This window comes from Thalassophryne amazonica, chromosome 22, assembly GCF_902500255.1.
Source record: "Thalassophryne amazonica chromosome 22, fThaAma1.1, whole genome shotgun sequence".
NCBI lineage: Eukaryota > Metazoa > Chordata > Actinopteri > Batrachoidiformes > Batrachoididae > Thalassophryne > Thalassophryne amazonica.
In genome coordinates this window covers 20,519,544-20,536,899 of record NC_047124.1, presented here as the reverse complement: position 1 = coordinate 20,536,899, position 17,356 = coordinate 20,519,544, and the positions used below count along the sequence as shown (strand labels likewise).

Sequence of the window (17,356 nt, the reverse complement as noted above, 5' to 3'; positions counted from 1 at the left end):
TTGTGTGTGTGTGTTTATACACCCTATGGGAACACACATTTAACAAATTGTACTGAAGAAATTTTAGTATTTAACTATATTTAACTTCTATCAAGAAATCAATGCAAAATTGTAAATTAACTTCAAGATATGTTTAAGGTGTGTGTGTGTGTGTGTGTGTGTGTGTGTGTGTGTGTGTGTGTGTGTGTGTGTGTGTGTGTGTGTGTGTGTGTGTGTGTGTGTGTGTGTGTGTGTGTGTCACTCAAAACATTTTTGAGTGGTTCCAAGAAACTGACATAATACCTTAATGCATTTTATTTAGGAAGGTTGTGTTGATTCAATGAAAGGTTGTTGAGTTAACAAACAACTGACATAGTTACATCTTTAAAAACAAATTTGTTTGGTAAATCCAACAACAAAAGAGGATTCTTTAACACCAGCAATAGTGAGGTTTATCTTTTTTGAGTGTGTCTTGTGTAAGTTGATGTACAAGTTTACATTGATTTCTTTGTAAAAGTTAGAAAAAGTGATTGAAAGAAGAAATATTTATTTAATATGCTTTCATAAAACAACAATTTCATTGAACATCTCCAAACTTATGTCAGAGAGGTGAAGAACAACTCACCTGATCTAAAATGTGGCTTTCATTCACAAGTTACATTTCATTCAATACGTTTGAATTTGGGGATGATGACGCACGCAGATGTTCTTTATCCTTTTATTTTTAAAAATTAAGTTAGATCAGAGCAAAGTAGTTTTTTCCTAAATTTTACAGAAGGAGAGACCCTCGAAAGCGCATTAGGAATTTCACCAAATTGTCATAACAATGCGCTTGTGCGCACTGATCTGCGCCACTTCCTTCAATCTCCATGAGAGAAAGAGGGAGAGAGGAAAGAGCCCCCCTGCGAAAGCGTCCCAGAGAGGGATCACAGCAGGTTTATGGTAATAAGTCTGCGAGGAGGAGAAGGAGGAGGCACGGAGCCATTTTGTGCTCATTTAAACTGTGCGTGCGTTAAGGCGGCCGCCGCGCGCTCTGGATACACACCATGGACACCGGGCGACTTTTCCTGCGTTAAAAACTTCACGATGAGGCAGAAAAGTAAAACCCTGCGCTGGGAGAGGGAGAGTTAACACTTTCGTGGAGGTGTTTTGGGGGTCAATCCTGAATGGAACAGAGCAGGATTCCCAGCATGGATCTCTGGATTTGGATCTGCGTCCTGTTCTGCGCGCCGCTCGCGACGTGTCTGGAGATCCACCTTTCGAAGACCTTACAGCCCGGGACGCTCGTGGCAAACCTGTCTCTTGGCCCCGGATGGACATATAAAATCGATAGAAGTTTATCTCCCAAGTTCGTTCAGAACTTCTTCCAAGTGGAGAGGCGCGGAGGTGCCGTCCGCCTGCTCCAAAAAGTTCAGTGCGCGCACGCACCGAGCAACCCGGCGCCTGTTTATTTCCAAACAGGTTCCTTGGGTGCTGGAGACGTTATAACAACGCGTTTTAACGTGTTTGTCCACGGCCAGGACTGCTTTATCAAATATAAAAGAAGGAAAATGAGTGATCCCGACATTCACCTTAATCATCTTTCAAAGCTTGAAACAGCTTCCTGCTTACCAGCAGGTAAAGTGCTTTTGAATGTAAGAGAAGTTTTACCTGCTTTCACGTGGAACTTTGCCTTTTTGGACACTGTGTGTGCAGGAAAAGACTTTGCCGCAGTATTCAGGCATGGGCATTTGTTCTTGGCTAATGACTTATGCTCAGATGACATTAGGCAGCCAGAGATGAATTTGCACTGCGTCTTACACAACTCTTCAAGACAACAGGTCTTGGTGCATCTGACCCTGATATTTGTTGAAGTACCCAAACATGTAACTTTATCGCAAGAGGTTCAGAGAATGGGTGGTAAATTGGCCCGGAGATGGAAGCGAAACGCCAACAGTCAACCGAAGTTCCAGCTCCCAAGCTATCAGGTGTCAGTGCCTGAGAATGAGCCAGCAGGTACCCAGGTCATCACCCTGAAGGCAACTGACCCAAATGACGGAGAGGCAGGGAGGCTGGAGTACACCATTGAAGCCATCTTTGACAGCAGGTCCAGTGACTTTTTCAGCATCGACTCTCAGACGGGGGCCGTAACAACACTCCAGATGCTAGATAGAGAAGTCAAAGACACCCATGTTTTTAAAGTCACAGTGTCTGACAATGGCACCCCTAAAAAGTCTGATGTTTCGTACCTCACCATCACTGTGAGTGACACTAATGACCATAGCCCGGTGTTTGAGCAAACCGAATATCGTGTTAGCATTCGGGAGAATGTGGAAGTTGGCTTTGAAGTGATGACAATTCGGGCAACAGATGGAGATGCTCCTTCAAATGCCAACATGATTTATAAAATTTTGAATGATGATGGGGTTAACACTGTGTTTGAAATTGATCCCCGGAATGGCCTGGTTAGAATCAGGGAGCGGCCCGATAGGGAGACCATGGCCCACTACCAGCTGATTGTTGAAGCCAATGACCAGGGTAAAGACCCAGGTCCGCGCAGTATTACTGCCACCGTCCATATCACTGTGGAGGACGAGAACGACAACTACCCACAGTTCAGTGAGAAGAAATATGTTGTACAAATTCCAGAAAATGTGGCTGTCAATACCAAAGTGATTCAGGTGGAGGCTACTGACAAAGATGAAGGGAACAATGCAAAAGTTCAGTACAGTATCATCAGTGGGAATGTTCGAGGGCAGTTCTACATCCACTCCCCCACTGGTGTAATCGATGTAATCAATCCCCTGGACTATGAGATGATTCGAGAGTATAATTTGAGGATCAAAGCTCAGGATGGTGGAAGGCCTCCATTGATAAATGGGACGGGGTTGGTGGTGGTGCAGGTGGTGGATGTAAATGACAACACCCCGATGTTTGTTAGTACTCCTTTCCAGGCTACTGTTTTGGAAAATGTGGCCATTGGTTACTCTGTGATCCACATCCAAGCGATTGATAGTGATTCAGGAGAAAATGCCCTTTTGGAATACCGACTAACGGATACTACCCCCGGTTTTCCTTTTACCATCAACAACGGCACAGGCTGGATTACAGTGAGCACCGAGCTAGACAGGGAGACTACAGAGTTCTACACCTTTGGTGTGGAGGCCAGAGATCACGGGATATCTGTGATGTCATCCTCGGCCAGTGTTAGCATCACAGTGCTTGATGTGAATGACAATGTGCCCACATTCACAGAAAAGACCTATTCGCTGAAGATCAATGAAGATGCCATGGTGGGGACGAGTGTGTTGACAGTGACGGCGGTGGATAGAGACGTAAACAGTGTGGTGACCTATCAGATCTCCAGTGGTAACACTAGGAACCGCTTTGCAATCACTAGCCAGAGCGGTGGAGGCCTCATTACCTTAGCCCTCCCTCTGGACTATAAACAGGAACGACAGTATGTCCTGACTATCACTGCAACTGATGGAACACGACATGACACAGCACAGGTATTCATCAATGTGACGGATGCCAACACGCATCGCCCTGTCTTCCAAAATGCCAATTACCAGGCGTATTTGAGTGAGGACCAACCTGTGGGCTCCACTGTGGTAGTAATCAGTGCGATCGATGAGGACACAGGGGAAAATGCTCGTATCACGTATGTCATGGAAGACAATGTTCCACAGTTTAAAATAGATCCGGATACAGGTACCATAACAACGCAAATGCAGGTTGATTATGAAGACCAGGCCTCCTACACATTAGCTATCATTGCCAGAGACAACGGCATCCCTCAGAAATCTGATACCACTTACGTGGAGATAATTATTCTTGATGCCAATGATAATGCCCCTCAGTTCCTCAGGGATCTGTACCAGGGGGCTGTATTTGAAGATGCACCTGTCTACACCAGCGTTCTCCAGATCTCTGCTTCGGACAGGGATTCTGGACCAAATGGCAGGTTGAGCTACACATTTCAGGGCGGTGATGACGGAGAGGGCGATTTCTACATCGAGAAGTACTCTGGTATCATCAGAACTGCTCGTAAACTGGACCGCGAGAATGTCCCCGTTTACAACCTGAAGGCTTTTGCTGTGGATAACGGGGTTCCTCCAATGAAAGCGGCTGTGTCCATTCACGTGGCAGTCCAAGACATAAATGACAATCCTCCAGTGTTTGAAAAGGATGAACTCTTCATTAATGTGGAGGAGAATAGTCCAGTGGGGTCCATTGTGGCACGGATCTCTGCAACTGACCCAGATGAGGGCACTAATGCTCAGATCATGTACCAGATTGTTGAAGGAAATAGTCCAGAAGTTTTCCAATTGGACTTTTTCAATGGTGACCTCACCGCACTCATAGACCTGGACTACGAGACAAGAACAGAGTATGTTATCGTGGTTCAGGCCACCTCGGCTCCTCTAGTGAGTCGAGCCACTGTGCACATCCGCCTGATTGACATGAACGATAATACACCAGTGCTGCAGAACTTTGAGATCATCTTCAACAACTACGTCACTAACAAGTCCAACATTTTTCCATCTGGGATAATAGGGAAGGTACCGGCTCATGACCCTGATGTGTCGGATAAATTACACTATAAGTTTGAGTCTGGAAACGACCTCAATCTACTGCTGTTGAATGAGAAGACTGGAGATCTGAGGCTTAGCAGGGACTTGGATAATGACCGACCTTTGGAAGCACCCATGACCATTTCCGTCACAGGTAAGCTAAACAAAACAAAATCCTTTTAGTTTTTAAAAGCGTTCACCATTCACCCTGGTTACATTTGTCAGTCAGTACATGCAAACAAGACCCCCCACCCCCCACCCCAGCCTATGGAAATCTGAGTCCCAGTTGATGGTGTATCATCTCGTTGTAGAGTCAATATCGAAAGTTGTGTTTTGACAAGAATCCAAGGGCAGGCTTGAGCTGTAGTGTTGACTATACTGTATGCTGAGTGAGTGTTTGCTGCAGGCTCAAACTAGAATCCGGTTGTGCTGCTTTTGTGCCATTTTGGTGATAAATTGTGTTGTTTGCATTGCACGTTGCGTTTCAGGTATTGTGCATTCCCACCTTTGGTGCACGTATGGAATACTAACTTTGAGGTGCACCTTTTAACTTTGAGGTGCATCTTGGGGCAAGATGTGGCCAATGAATTTATCACATTTTTGGAGTTACATTGCGTTTTTTTTTTTTTTTTTTTTGGCCAATCTGATTCTACGGATTGTGTAGTCGAGATGGAATTCTGTGCCATAAGACTGTTTTTGTTGCTCCTTGTCTCGGTCCAGAGGCAAGGTTGTTCTTTTAGTTTCAAGATAAGACAAACGCAAACACTTGGGCATTTAGATACACTGGCAGAGTTACAGCTAGTGCGAGTGTATACACGCGCACACACACATGCACTCAGCAAGAAAGTAGCGTGACATTAATCAGGCTGTTGGACAGGCAGGATAAATCTGACAGAACAACTACCCCGTCACCTGTTGACAGATGCCTGCTCAACCATCTGACTTTTTTTTTTCCTTTCTCCACATTTATTTGCACGTTAACCCCAAGTACTGGCAAGCAACCCAACGTGGCTTCATCTCCCCCTCTTTCTTAGTCACCCTTTTGCTATTTTGCTGTATTTAAGTTCATGCAAAAGAATGTTAGAAATATCAAAAGAGCTGGAATGCAAATGAGCGACAATGCAGGGTAGTTCTCAAAAGTGCACGCCCACATTCCCACCCCATTACTCCAGTCATGTCCACATTTATTACCTACACACGCTCATCTTCTTCAACCACTTAATCAATCCGGGATCGGGTTGCGGAGATATATTAAGTAAAATTTACAAAATTAAATTAGAAAAAAAAAAATCAAATTTTCAGTTCTTATGAAAATAAAACAAAAGATGTTTATGTCTCTATCGACAGAAATGGGAAATGGAGTGCATTTCCATAGTGCTTTTCCATCTGAAGTGCACAAAGCGCTTTGCAATGATGCACCACATTCACCCATTCACACCGATGTTGCTGTGCTGCCATGCAAGCTGCTCAACTGCACACAGAGAGTCCTTAGTGATTTTTTTCTCTCGATCTGATACTTTGGTTTTAACCCATCGCTTTTACCTTTCAAGCATCACCTCCCCAACAGTCAGACCTCCTGAATCAATCTAGTCAATAATTATAACTATTGTTTGTTGTTACGCGTCTACACAAATTGTTGTATGTGGCTTCCAGTTTGTAATATCATAGTAAGTGTGCTATACATTATTTGACCAGTAGATGTCAGTTGTCTGTAATGAGCTATTAACTGTAACTTCAAGTATTGAAGCTTTTGGTGAAGCAGTTGGCTGGAAGGCTCAATAAATTGTTGATTTAATATTATTTACACCAAATTCCATCTTCTGATAAGTGTTTTGAAAGCTTACTCCTTCAGTTGTTTTATAAGACATGAAGATGAAAGAACTGGCTGAAAATTTGACTTCTTTTGACGGGTCCTGGAGCTTTAATGGACCCCGGGGAGCATCTGAGCGGGAAGTGACCAGCTGCAATTGTTAGGGACTTTACAGCCCTCATTCACTGCCTCTGCATTTATGGTTGTCAATAACAGCTGACAGCTCTTGTGGTTTCCTTGACAACGGTGACCTTATGATGGTCCCAAAGTGGAGTGGAACTCTTGTTTTGATGTTGGCATGAATGGAAAAGACACAAATATCTGCAGGCAAACATTCAATTAAAAAAAAAAACACAAAAACATCCCATTCTCTTCTGCCCCACACCCCCCCCCCTTTTTTTTGCTGCCCACCCCAATGTCAAGTGTTAGATAACCATTACCACTCATGTCATTCGTGTCATGACCTTTCAACCCCAGAGCTTTGGGAGGAAGCCCTGAGGCAACTGGGGTGTCTTAACCAGTGAACTGTGATGACAACTGGATGTTTTTAGACACATTTAACCAGCTTACTATATCCTAATTGTGTCTCTTATTTTGTATTTTAGGCCTTACGATTTCTAATTTAGTAAGTTTTTCAAACTTCTCAGGCAGATCATGCATGTCTAAATGTTAAATTGGGGGGATGGGGAAGGACCTTTGCCCTCTCTGGGTAACTGCCAGCCATGACCCAGGGGATTTCGTAGGCCAATGGATGCACAAGCTCACGGACCCTATGTGACCTTTCCAGTGAATCATGAGTACCTTACTCTCTGGCTACTAGTATCTTGTCCTAACATGTAGCGTCTGACCAGTCATTGACTTTTAGCTCTGCAAACTCTACCCCTTTACACCTGGGTCCACAAGTCGTACTATCCTTGAAGCAAGGACAAGAAAACTCTGGTAGTCATAAATTCGGCCCTGGTACCTGCAACAGAAACATGCATAATGTCCGTTTAGATCAGGTGCTTGTCGTTTAGATATCTGCCATTTTAAACACCCTATTGTCAATGTTGGTCTCTTGCAGAAATCAAAGGAAAACCCTGATACTCTCCCAAGATAGTCACTTAACACAACACTAGCCACAACACATCTCTACCTGTCCTGGTTTTCTCTTCCTGCCGTTGTTTGTGTGTGAGAGACAGCAGCTTCTTGGCTTTATAGCTAAAGGCGATGTGTTCTTGCTGTAAGAGCTCTTATCTTAGCTTGTCAAGTTTCACTTTAAAACATTGGAGGTTTTCTCTCTGGTTTCTAAAAGATGAGTATCTGTCAGTTCATCTAATGACTTGAAGTGTTCCAGAGACTGAGGTTCTTTGGTGCCGTCCGTTCCCCTTTTATCGGGACATTAGGTTTTCTGGTCTACTTTGACTGTAGATATAGCTAACCTTTCTTGGATTGCTGTTCCGCTCGTGCAACCTTCGATTATTCAGATGAAGTAACACTTTACTAACAGTTTGAGCATTTTAGCTGTATACAGTAACAGCGATGATGGATAATGGACTCAGAAACAAGATAGTTGTGTGAAATAAGTTTGTATACTAAAGACGGAAGATGGACAAACAGACTGACCTATGATGTAAAGACGTGATAATGTTTACATTGCAGTGCCTGGTTAATCATGTTAATCAAGTAATTTATCAAGAAAACAAATGTCAAATTTGACTTTCTCCATCTTCTCAATTGTGAGGATCTATGCTGCATTAATTTATTTTAAAAACTCTGTAATTGTGTTGTGTGGGTTTAAACCACACCTTATCTTTCTTTAGTCTATATTGATTTTAAATAGCTGTAAACCAGGAAGATGGACTGGCCTTATGATATGAAAATCCAAATATAAGAACAGAAAAGAAAGCTTTACAATTTTTATACTGTAAATATTTTGGAATATCTACCACAATATGCAACAGATTTATTGTGTTCGACACAAGCCTGTACTCAAGTCTCTTGAAATGGAGCAGTATTTCTACCTGGTAGACATTTATCATTAATGCAGGTACAATAGAATTTCACCAAGAGCTTTACTATATTTAACATTTTAAATGTTCAGATAATATGTAAACGCCAGTCTGAATTAAATTTGGGACAGTACTCTAATACTGTGAATTGTCATTTCCCGTCAGTATCAGGAGTCTCGCTGCGCCTAAAGCTTCTAGCTAAACTAGTGCCTCACTATGCACTAGTTTAGCCAGAAGCACTCCACTAATGCAAATGTTTTGCTAGCTAACCATGAATAGCTGGTGAGAGCTTTTTCATGCAGTGGTAGTGGGTTAATTATTACTTATGATTCAAATCACAGTAACATGATCGTTTTAATGATGTACAAAATATTCCAGTATAAATGTTACCTGATTTAGGGGTATATTCTGGTTGGACTTATGGCTTTGAGGATAGAAAACCCAAGTTTCTAAGTGGCCACCCTTAACTAAATTAATGTCGTGACCCCAACCCATTGTAAAAAAAAAAAAAGAAAAGAAAAAAATAATGCAATTTCATGATGTTATTGTTGTCTCTTCCACATCTTACCTGTGACAACTTCACAACTGTGTGCCGTTAATGCTGAAATGTCATCTTGTTTTGAAAGACTCTTGTACAAGAAAACAGTGTTCCGGTACAGTCACTAGCTTTGTGAAGATTAAGACGGAATTCTATTGCGATGGGGTTTGTTTTCTGCCAAAGTGACAAAGCAGCATAATGTTGACTGGACATCCATTGGTAAGGTACGGACAAGTATAGAACAAAACAAACGTGCAACCAGTTCTCTGTCTGATGTCCGCTCAAAGTTTTCAGCATGCATAAAACTTTCAGACGGTCTTGCCTTGTCAGCTGACAAGGAACATATTTAATGAATAAGACAAGGATTTCTACAGGACAAAACGAACACAAACAGGTGACTTATGTGTTAAATTTTTTTTTTAATTTGTGATGAAATTAGACATTTTTTTTTAAATGGGTGGTCCTACAAATGGAATATTTTGCCATGCTTGTGCAGCCACAAATTTTGCGCAGGATGCCCTGGACACTACAATGCATGGATACGGGTAGTAATATAGCCCTAATGTTTGCAATTAGGTGTAGTAGCAATATTTTCTGCTGCCACTGTAAAAGGAAGTGTCCTCATGAACCCGTGTTGAAACAACTTGCAACCATATATTTTACTGGGGAATTTGAGAATTGAAAATAATGACTGTGACTTGGCTATGCATCCATTTGGATCGTATTTGATGAGCTACAAATGACTTGAATTAATTGAATTACTAAACAGAACTGGATAAAGTCTGTCACTCTTGTTAGCCGTCTACTTGTCTTGAATAACTTCATAGGATAAAATGGACACATTGAGATGTTGTGACTCTTGTCGTTGTCCATAGTTGATATGGACACCAGCACACCAGCACAAGCTACAACACCAACTACTGAAGGAAAACATAGCACAGTGTGTCTCTTTCAACAATCTATAACTTACTATTTGCCTTGTCCCATTTGCACCAAGCAAATACATGTTTCATTTCATTTTGATGTACGTTAGAGACCTCACATGTTAGGCCACCCCGTCTTATAGTGGGGTTATAAGAGCAAATATTTTGACTTGTATAATCTGGCTATAGGTGGAGTTGTGCATATATCGTTCATTGATGCAGAGTAGCAGGTCGCTATTTAAATGATTAGGAATGATTGATGCGTTTTCCTCCCACTGTTTTGACTCTCGCTGCTTTACCTTCTCTGCGAGCGGGACGACATGCAGCTACACGCACTTGTGCACGCATATCCTCCACCCTGTCTTCCCCCCTTCTCTTCCCCCATGGGGCTTATCCTGCGCGTCCATGCCTTTGGTTTTGCTCTTAATCCTTTTCAAGTAGTTGCATAGCTTTTCTTTTTTTTTTTTCCCTTCAAGATTTGTGCACCCCAAAGCTTCTTGTCTTTCCCTGTCTCAGTATGTATAATTAGATTTGTACTATGACACAAATACATTATTTTATTTTCAGGACCATGCCACAAAAACACATCTTACTTGGCCATCATCTACAGAGCTTTTAGCCTTTTTAAAAATGAACAGCAGTGTCCTTGGTGACCACCAGTACTAGGCAAACAGACCATCTCACTTTATGCTACATGCAACTTCAAAACCACACATAGGTTGAGAGAGAGAGACCCAGATAGAAGGAAGAAGTGCCTGCTTTGGCTACATTCATGCATTCCTTTCTGCAGGGTTGTGCGGATGTGCGACCATGTTACTCGAGTTGGTGAACATAATCGCTGTTACACAATTAGGAAATAACAGTTGCCGTCTCGGAATCCTCACTTGATCATCTCCTTCCTTTTGTCCCTAAATTCAATCAAAATCCTTTCTGCAGGGTTGTGCAGATGCGCAACCATGTTACTTGAATTGTAGAACGTAATTGTTGATGCACAATCAGGAAATAACAGTTGCCTTCTTGGAAACCTCACTTGATCATCTCCCTCACTTTGTTTTTCTTTTGTGGCCAGATCCATTCAAAATCCTTTCTGCAGGGTTGTGCGGATGTGCGACCATGTTACTTGAGTTGTAGAATGTAATCGCTGTTACACAGTTAGGAAATAACAGTTGCCTTCTCGGAAACCTCAGTTGATCATCAAAACAAAGTGAGGGCACTTTGTTTTTCTCTTTTGGCTAAACTGAATCAAATCCTTTCGGCAGGGTTGAGTGGAGGTGTGGATGAGTAACCTGAAGTTTTGAACGTAGCCACTGTGAAATAATCAGAAAATAACTTTTTTTTTTTCCTCCCTCTGTCGCTCTCCAATTTAGTACATTTCTGCACGGTAACGGTCTATCTCGCTCACTGACAACCACACCTGCTCCTAATTTCGATCATCCATCCAGCCATCCACCACGTATCCAGCAGGTGGCAGTGCTGAACAGGTGGCATACTTGTCTGTGAGGTGTTATGTAAGCAGAACAGAGATGATTTTGGGATTGATTTGAAATATTCATCAACCAATTTTACAGCCTAGAAACACTGCTGGGGCTTTACAATTTTGAAAAAGCTTTAACTACAGTATCCCTGAATTTCTAATCCTTGAGATACAGCGTCACACTTTTGTTACAGCAGATACAAGAACACACAAGAACATAATTGAGAAACATTTTTTTCTCTTTGTGAGTCAAGCCACTATTTATTTTGTCGATCTTTTTCCCAGTTATTTGTCTTGGTATCTGATGTTCTGACAAGACAAATGTGATCATCAGTCAAGCCCAAGTGTGGCGCCGACGTGCACGCACATCAAAGCACGACACGGGTTTTTACATGCACACAGTGGTGAGAAATGACCCTGGACTCGTCAACATGTGACCTATGATCTCTACCTGACGGATGACACAGACAGAGCAGTGAGTCAGGAACAAGGTGTGAATGCAGAAGAGTTGTGGTCTATTTAAGTAAGTAAGTCACGACTCACCTACCGGAAATCAAACATGGGCTTTTATACAGTAATTATCTCCGCCAGTAAAGTTGGAGGGGTTTATGTTTTCATCCCTGTTTGTTTGTTTGTTTGTTTGTTTGTTTGTTTTTGAACAGCCTGGTGCCCACAATTTTTCATATATCATTATGAAATTTTTACTGAAGATTCATATCCTGATAGGCAAGAACTGATTAAATTTTCAAGGACATAGGTCAAAGGGTAAAGTCAGGAAGAATCTTGGAAAATTGGAAAAATCCCTATCTTTAACATTGAATGAATTTTCAAAAATTAATAACTCTGTCAAAAAATAACAAATTTCTTTCATATTTGACATCGTTGTGTAGGATGGTATCCTTTATCGCCTGACAAAGTTTGATCAGGATCTGATCCGGATTGTGGATTTTGTGGACATTTGAATTTAATATTGAAAAGCTCATTTGGTGTTATTATATCTCAGTCAAAAGTGCCTCAATCACTCTTATTTGTGACACTGAGGTACAAACTGGAACTCTCAATAAATTGGATCCACATCTGATCTGTATTGCGGATTTAGTGGATATTTGTTTTTAACATTGAAAAGCCCTTTAGATCTATATTTTGTATTATGTTTTAGCTTATGAAAAGCCACTTCTAACAGGACTTTGTCCTTGAAACTTTTTTGTAAGGTTAAAATTTGTGGAATTGGAAAGTAGCGTTGGCGAAGGTTTGTGCTCTACTTGTGGGGTGCTCTAGTTTATACTGTAATTTCTGGTTGTAAAATAGAGATGGTTTCAAAAGGAGACTTTACAGGTCCCACCAGTTTCCCAACATGTGAAGCCTGAGGTTCTTCTTATCTAAAAGCAAAACAGCTTGGAGCTGGAGTTTACAGGTACCATCTCTTTTTTATCTCTCCTGTTTAGCCACAGTATCGGAGGGGGGGCTGAGTTTATAGAGTTACACGTTCTTCCAGTTTTTCAACTAGGGAACCCTGGGTGTGCACGCCCTGTCAGTTGTCCAACTGGTGGGAGCCCCATGGGGACTGTTGAGTGGGAAGTGGATCAGCCACAATGCTTAGCAATAATTGTAACAATTTTATCATTTGTTCTGTCTGTCACTGCTTTGATTATCATTTATAATGCATTTTCATGTCGATTATTTCAATAAGTTTTAAATAATTTTTTTGCTTTAAAAGCCACTTTCAGAATTTCAGATCAGTGTTTATACTGCACATTGTCATACCAACATGGTGCAGTTGCCCATTGATTAAAGAAAATAGCAGCTGAGGTTGAACTAACAATGTGTGAGATTGGTGAGAGATGGTTGGGTGTGGCTTGACCGTGCCACCTTAAGCATCTGTCTGATTCTTTTGGCTGTTCCTGTGTTGCCACAGCTGTTCTGGAAGGGATCCACATGTTGATTTGGCACAAGATTTGCACCAGGTGGCTTTTCGGACATTAGGGTACAGGTGGGCTTTGAATCTAGGACATTCTTCCTGCAAGGCAAGCCTGCTACCAGTGTGCCTTTTTAAACATCAGTATAGCCAGTGACACAGTTTTGTGTTTATTAGCATGTATTTATGCTTGTTTTGCTAGAAATTTTTAAAAGTCCGATAGTAGGCCCCGAGGCCCATTGGAACCCTCAGATTCTATAGCGTGAAGTAAATGCGAGACTATCACTGGATGGGACACCAATCCATGGCAGGTTACTTCCCCAGTCAAAGCCAATTTCAGCAGCTTAATATTGATGTAAATGCAGTCATGGTTCCACGTTAATGACATTCAACACTCTGGTTTTAATGGGTAGGGAACCCACATATTCAGTATGAGAAGGTTATTGGTAACTGTTATTAATAGATCTCAATCAGCTTTAAAATATCTCGTCTTTCTTCTCTGTTCTCAAATTTATTGTTCACCTCTTATCTCATATCATTGTTGTTCCTTATCCTGTCTCATGCTTCCTTTTTAGTCCCCTTCTTTCTCATTTTTTCCCCTTCTAAAGAACTCGCTCAGTGCTTGCGGTTGGAGAGTGTTGTCCTCCTGCCTTGTGGTTGTTCCAGCTGAATCTGTTCTTAGCACTTAGAGACGAGCGCCATCTTTGAAAATGGCTGCCATTTTGACAATTTGAGTGAGCATTTTCTAAAGTGCATCATCAAAGGAATATTTTGGCCAAATTTAGTCCTTGTACCACCATTGTACAGACTGCCAGAAATATTCTGTTGCCTGCTGCATTGTGGGTGAAAAATGGCCTATATGTGGGTACGGAAGGCGCCATTCGATGGCATAATGTTTGCGATGTTTTGGGGGAATTAGGCTGTTTGTGACCACTTTAAAGTCATAGGTTCATTTGAGATTAGAATTTTCTTTGGAGTTCCATTCACATTTAAATGCAGGTCTACAAATGTGGAAACCAATTGTGCATCTGCACAGAGACATCAAAGGGTATGAAATACCATTGGGAAATGAGTCTTGTACCACATTTTGTTCGGAGTGGCATGAGTCTGTCCACCGCTGCTGTTTCGTTCCCATGCTATTTCCTCCTAATCTGTGCTGCTTTCTTAAGAGGAGTGCTTTGTTTCCACCGGGAAATCTCTCTAACCATTGGGTTGGCTTGTGTCGTTTGCTGGAAAGTGAGCGTGAACTCCCCTCTGTCTTCCCATCATGAAAACCTGTTTGCCATGGGGATTTCAAAGAGGGCTTGTTTGTGTGCAAACACCTGCACAAGTTAAATAAAGGGGTGAAGGTGGGGTTATTGAAAGGTGAGTGCTTTTAACTGATAATGTGTACATCACATTTTGGGTTGGTTTTGTCTGTAAAGGTATCTGACCATCTAGGCTAGTGACACATGCTTTTCCTTCATTATCACTCACACAGGTAGATTAATCTCTCATTTATACATGCTGCAGGACAGTGATTTCACCATTTGATGGGGGGAGGGGGTGTGTGGGCGGAGATGGACGGGGATGGGTCGCATTTGAGTGTAATGTGACACATCTAAGAGTGTCGCTCTCCTTTTTCGTTTTCTCAATCAGAAGATACAATACCGTCTTTTGTCTTTCTGGTTGAAGCAACAAGGAAAGCGTCGTGCGGGTCGCCAGCGGCTCATGAGTGTGACATTACACACATCAGGCTGAGCAGTGTCCAGCTCCAGGAATGTTAAGTGCTGAATAGGAATATATTCAGTTTGTAACCAGAACGAGTGCGAAAACCAGAAAAGAATATACAGATACCAGGGTTTCACCTATCATTATACAGGCCCGGCAGGCCAACGGGTCTAACGGGGGGGGGGGGGCTGCCACACCAGAAATATTTGAAGGTACAGGAGGCTGCACACAATTCAACTTGCTTCTCTTGCTGCAGTTAGTAAAGTTCAGTAAGTAAAGCTCCAGCTGTCAACACAATTTCCGTAATGTGCTTTAAAATGAAAAGCATTTTAATATAAAATCAGCAACCACACAGAAAAGACTTAAACAGCTTAAGCATTATCAACCTATCGATCTGTTATTTGTAAAAGTTACGTGTCTGGAAATAGATTCCATCATGTAAGATAAAGGAGAGCAACTCAAAGAACAACTGGTGATATCTTTGGTATAAAATTGTGGAAATGAAGTATGATAGAAAACCAAAAATATGCACAAGTGAGGCACTGACTTGAACACAGAAAAATATTCCCTGCATATACTCTAGGCTCTACTGGGTAAGAATTTGTGTAACAGGGCAATTCCAGAGGGCGCTGGTCTACTACGCTCACCCACGATCCACAACAAGTGGGAAAAAAAAAGGGTCGGCTTGTAAAGTGCAGACCTGGCAACCTTCCAGAAAACGAAAGAAAAGAGCTGTGCCCTCGACCAGACATGATCAAGCTGTTCAACTTTGAACAAAAACGGCAACAAACGCTGCTTCGGCTTCAAATTTTTACTCCGATGGAGCACAATCAAACAAGTTTCAAGCAGCATACGAATACCCCATTTAAAGAAGTTTAAGCAAGATTGAAGCCGTTAAGACTGTGAGTGCATGGAAGTTACCACGTGCTATCAAGGATTTTGAGGATTGGAATGAAAAATTGGAACCCGATTTCAAATCTGGTGCCGATGACGGCCATAACTACTACGGATACCAAGTTTGTTCAAGATTGATGAAGATGGATCAAGAAGTTACTGTGATGCTTTGAAGCATGCCCCAGTTTGCTATTCAGGATTAAATGGGAAGGATCGGCGCTCTGTTGAATCGCCCCATAAACCTCAGAACTGGCTATTTATATGATAAAATTGGTTGGTTGGTCAGCTGGGGGTGTTTTGGATCAACCACTGAGCCAAAGAGACAATTATAGGTAAAATACTGTAAAGAATTTTAACATTTCTCACCTGGTTTCTTGTCCATGTTCACACCGCAGGGCTTCATGCTCAGTTACTAAATGCGGCCCCTATATGATTGTGTGGCCCATAGGATATACTTTATGTATGTAGGTATTTACAATACATGTATCTTGTTTCTATGTCACTATGAAGTGACAGACAAATAGAAAGGTGTCTGTAGAATTACAGTAACAGAAGACGTCACTTTTTTTGGTACCGTATAAGTAAAACAATGTCTGCTGCTTTGGGTTTCTCCGTTGCCATGACACCAGCTCGGGTGGAAGAGTTCATTGCTGTCAGTTTTTGGTTTAAATTAGACGTTTGTAGGTTTCATGGCCCAAGGTCAGAATTTACAGTTATATTGTGCCTATGTGTTTATTCTTTCATCAAATAGAAAGTATTTGCTAAGATGTGAGTGGAGTTCATTCGTGGAATGAAAGCGCCCCATTTCTGTGACTGTATGACGGACCCATATATTAATTTACTTTTCCTAATGCCATCACAAACTGCCGTGAGAATGGGTGTGTGTGTGTATGTGGTGTGTTAGCGGTAACCACCGACATGCTTTCCGAATCCTCACAAATAATCGCTATGTGTTCCCAGTGTTTATTGACATTTAACTTAGCACGTAAAACCTGTTGTCTGCTGCTTCCTGGCCAGTGTTTTATTAATTTTTTTTTCCATTTTATTATGCATTTGGAGTTCAAACCTCTCAAACAGACGGCGTGCGCGTGGTGTGTTAGCGGCACGTAAGGGGTGACCGCGACGAGCTATACTGAGGGACGAGTGTTTTGAACCTGATCAAAACACGCGGAAGCATGACGTTGTGCCAATATTGATTTAAGAAAAATAACATAAAAACACAATGCAAACTCACGCGAGTTTGCGATGGCATCACGAAAAGTGATTTAATCTGTTAGTTTGTGATACTGTCACGAAATATAGTAGATTTTCTTGGTGGTACTGCGAAAAAATTTGTGATGGTAGCACGAAACTTGGGATGACATTAGTGGTAGGGGGGTGCATTTGGGGTTTACCGAAACGTCTCAGAGTCTGTTGGAGTTTCAGTTCCTGTGAGAGCCTTGCTAGATTGACAGTTATCGTGACAACACAGAACCCAGCAGTTGTGTTTTAATAGTTAACGGAAACGCTGTCATTTCACTATTCTGGTTTATCGAGATTCTGAAAATGTCGATAAACCAGATATTA

General features: G+C 41.8%; 1 protein-coding gene across 5 annotated transcripts in view; it reads left to right on the top strand.

The window, feature by feature from the left end:
• The first annotated feature begins 847 nt into the window (after nucleotides 1–847).
• Nucleotides 848–17,356, top strand: part of celsr1a (cadherin EGF LAG seven-pass G-type receptor 1a) — a 148,603-nt gene continuing 132,094 nt past the window's right edge. For all 5 annotated transcript variants that reach the window (XM_034163603.1, XM_034163601.1, XM_034163602.1 and 2 more), the window contains exon 1: nucleotides 848–4,689. In XM_034163603.1, coding sequence (XP_034019494.1) covers nucleotides 1,146–4,689 — 3,544 coding nt within the window. In that variant the 5' untranslated portion in view covers nucleotides 848–1,145. The remainder of the gene's footprint in view (nucleotides 4,690–17,356) is intronic.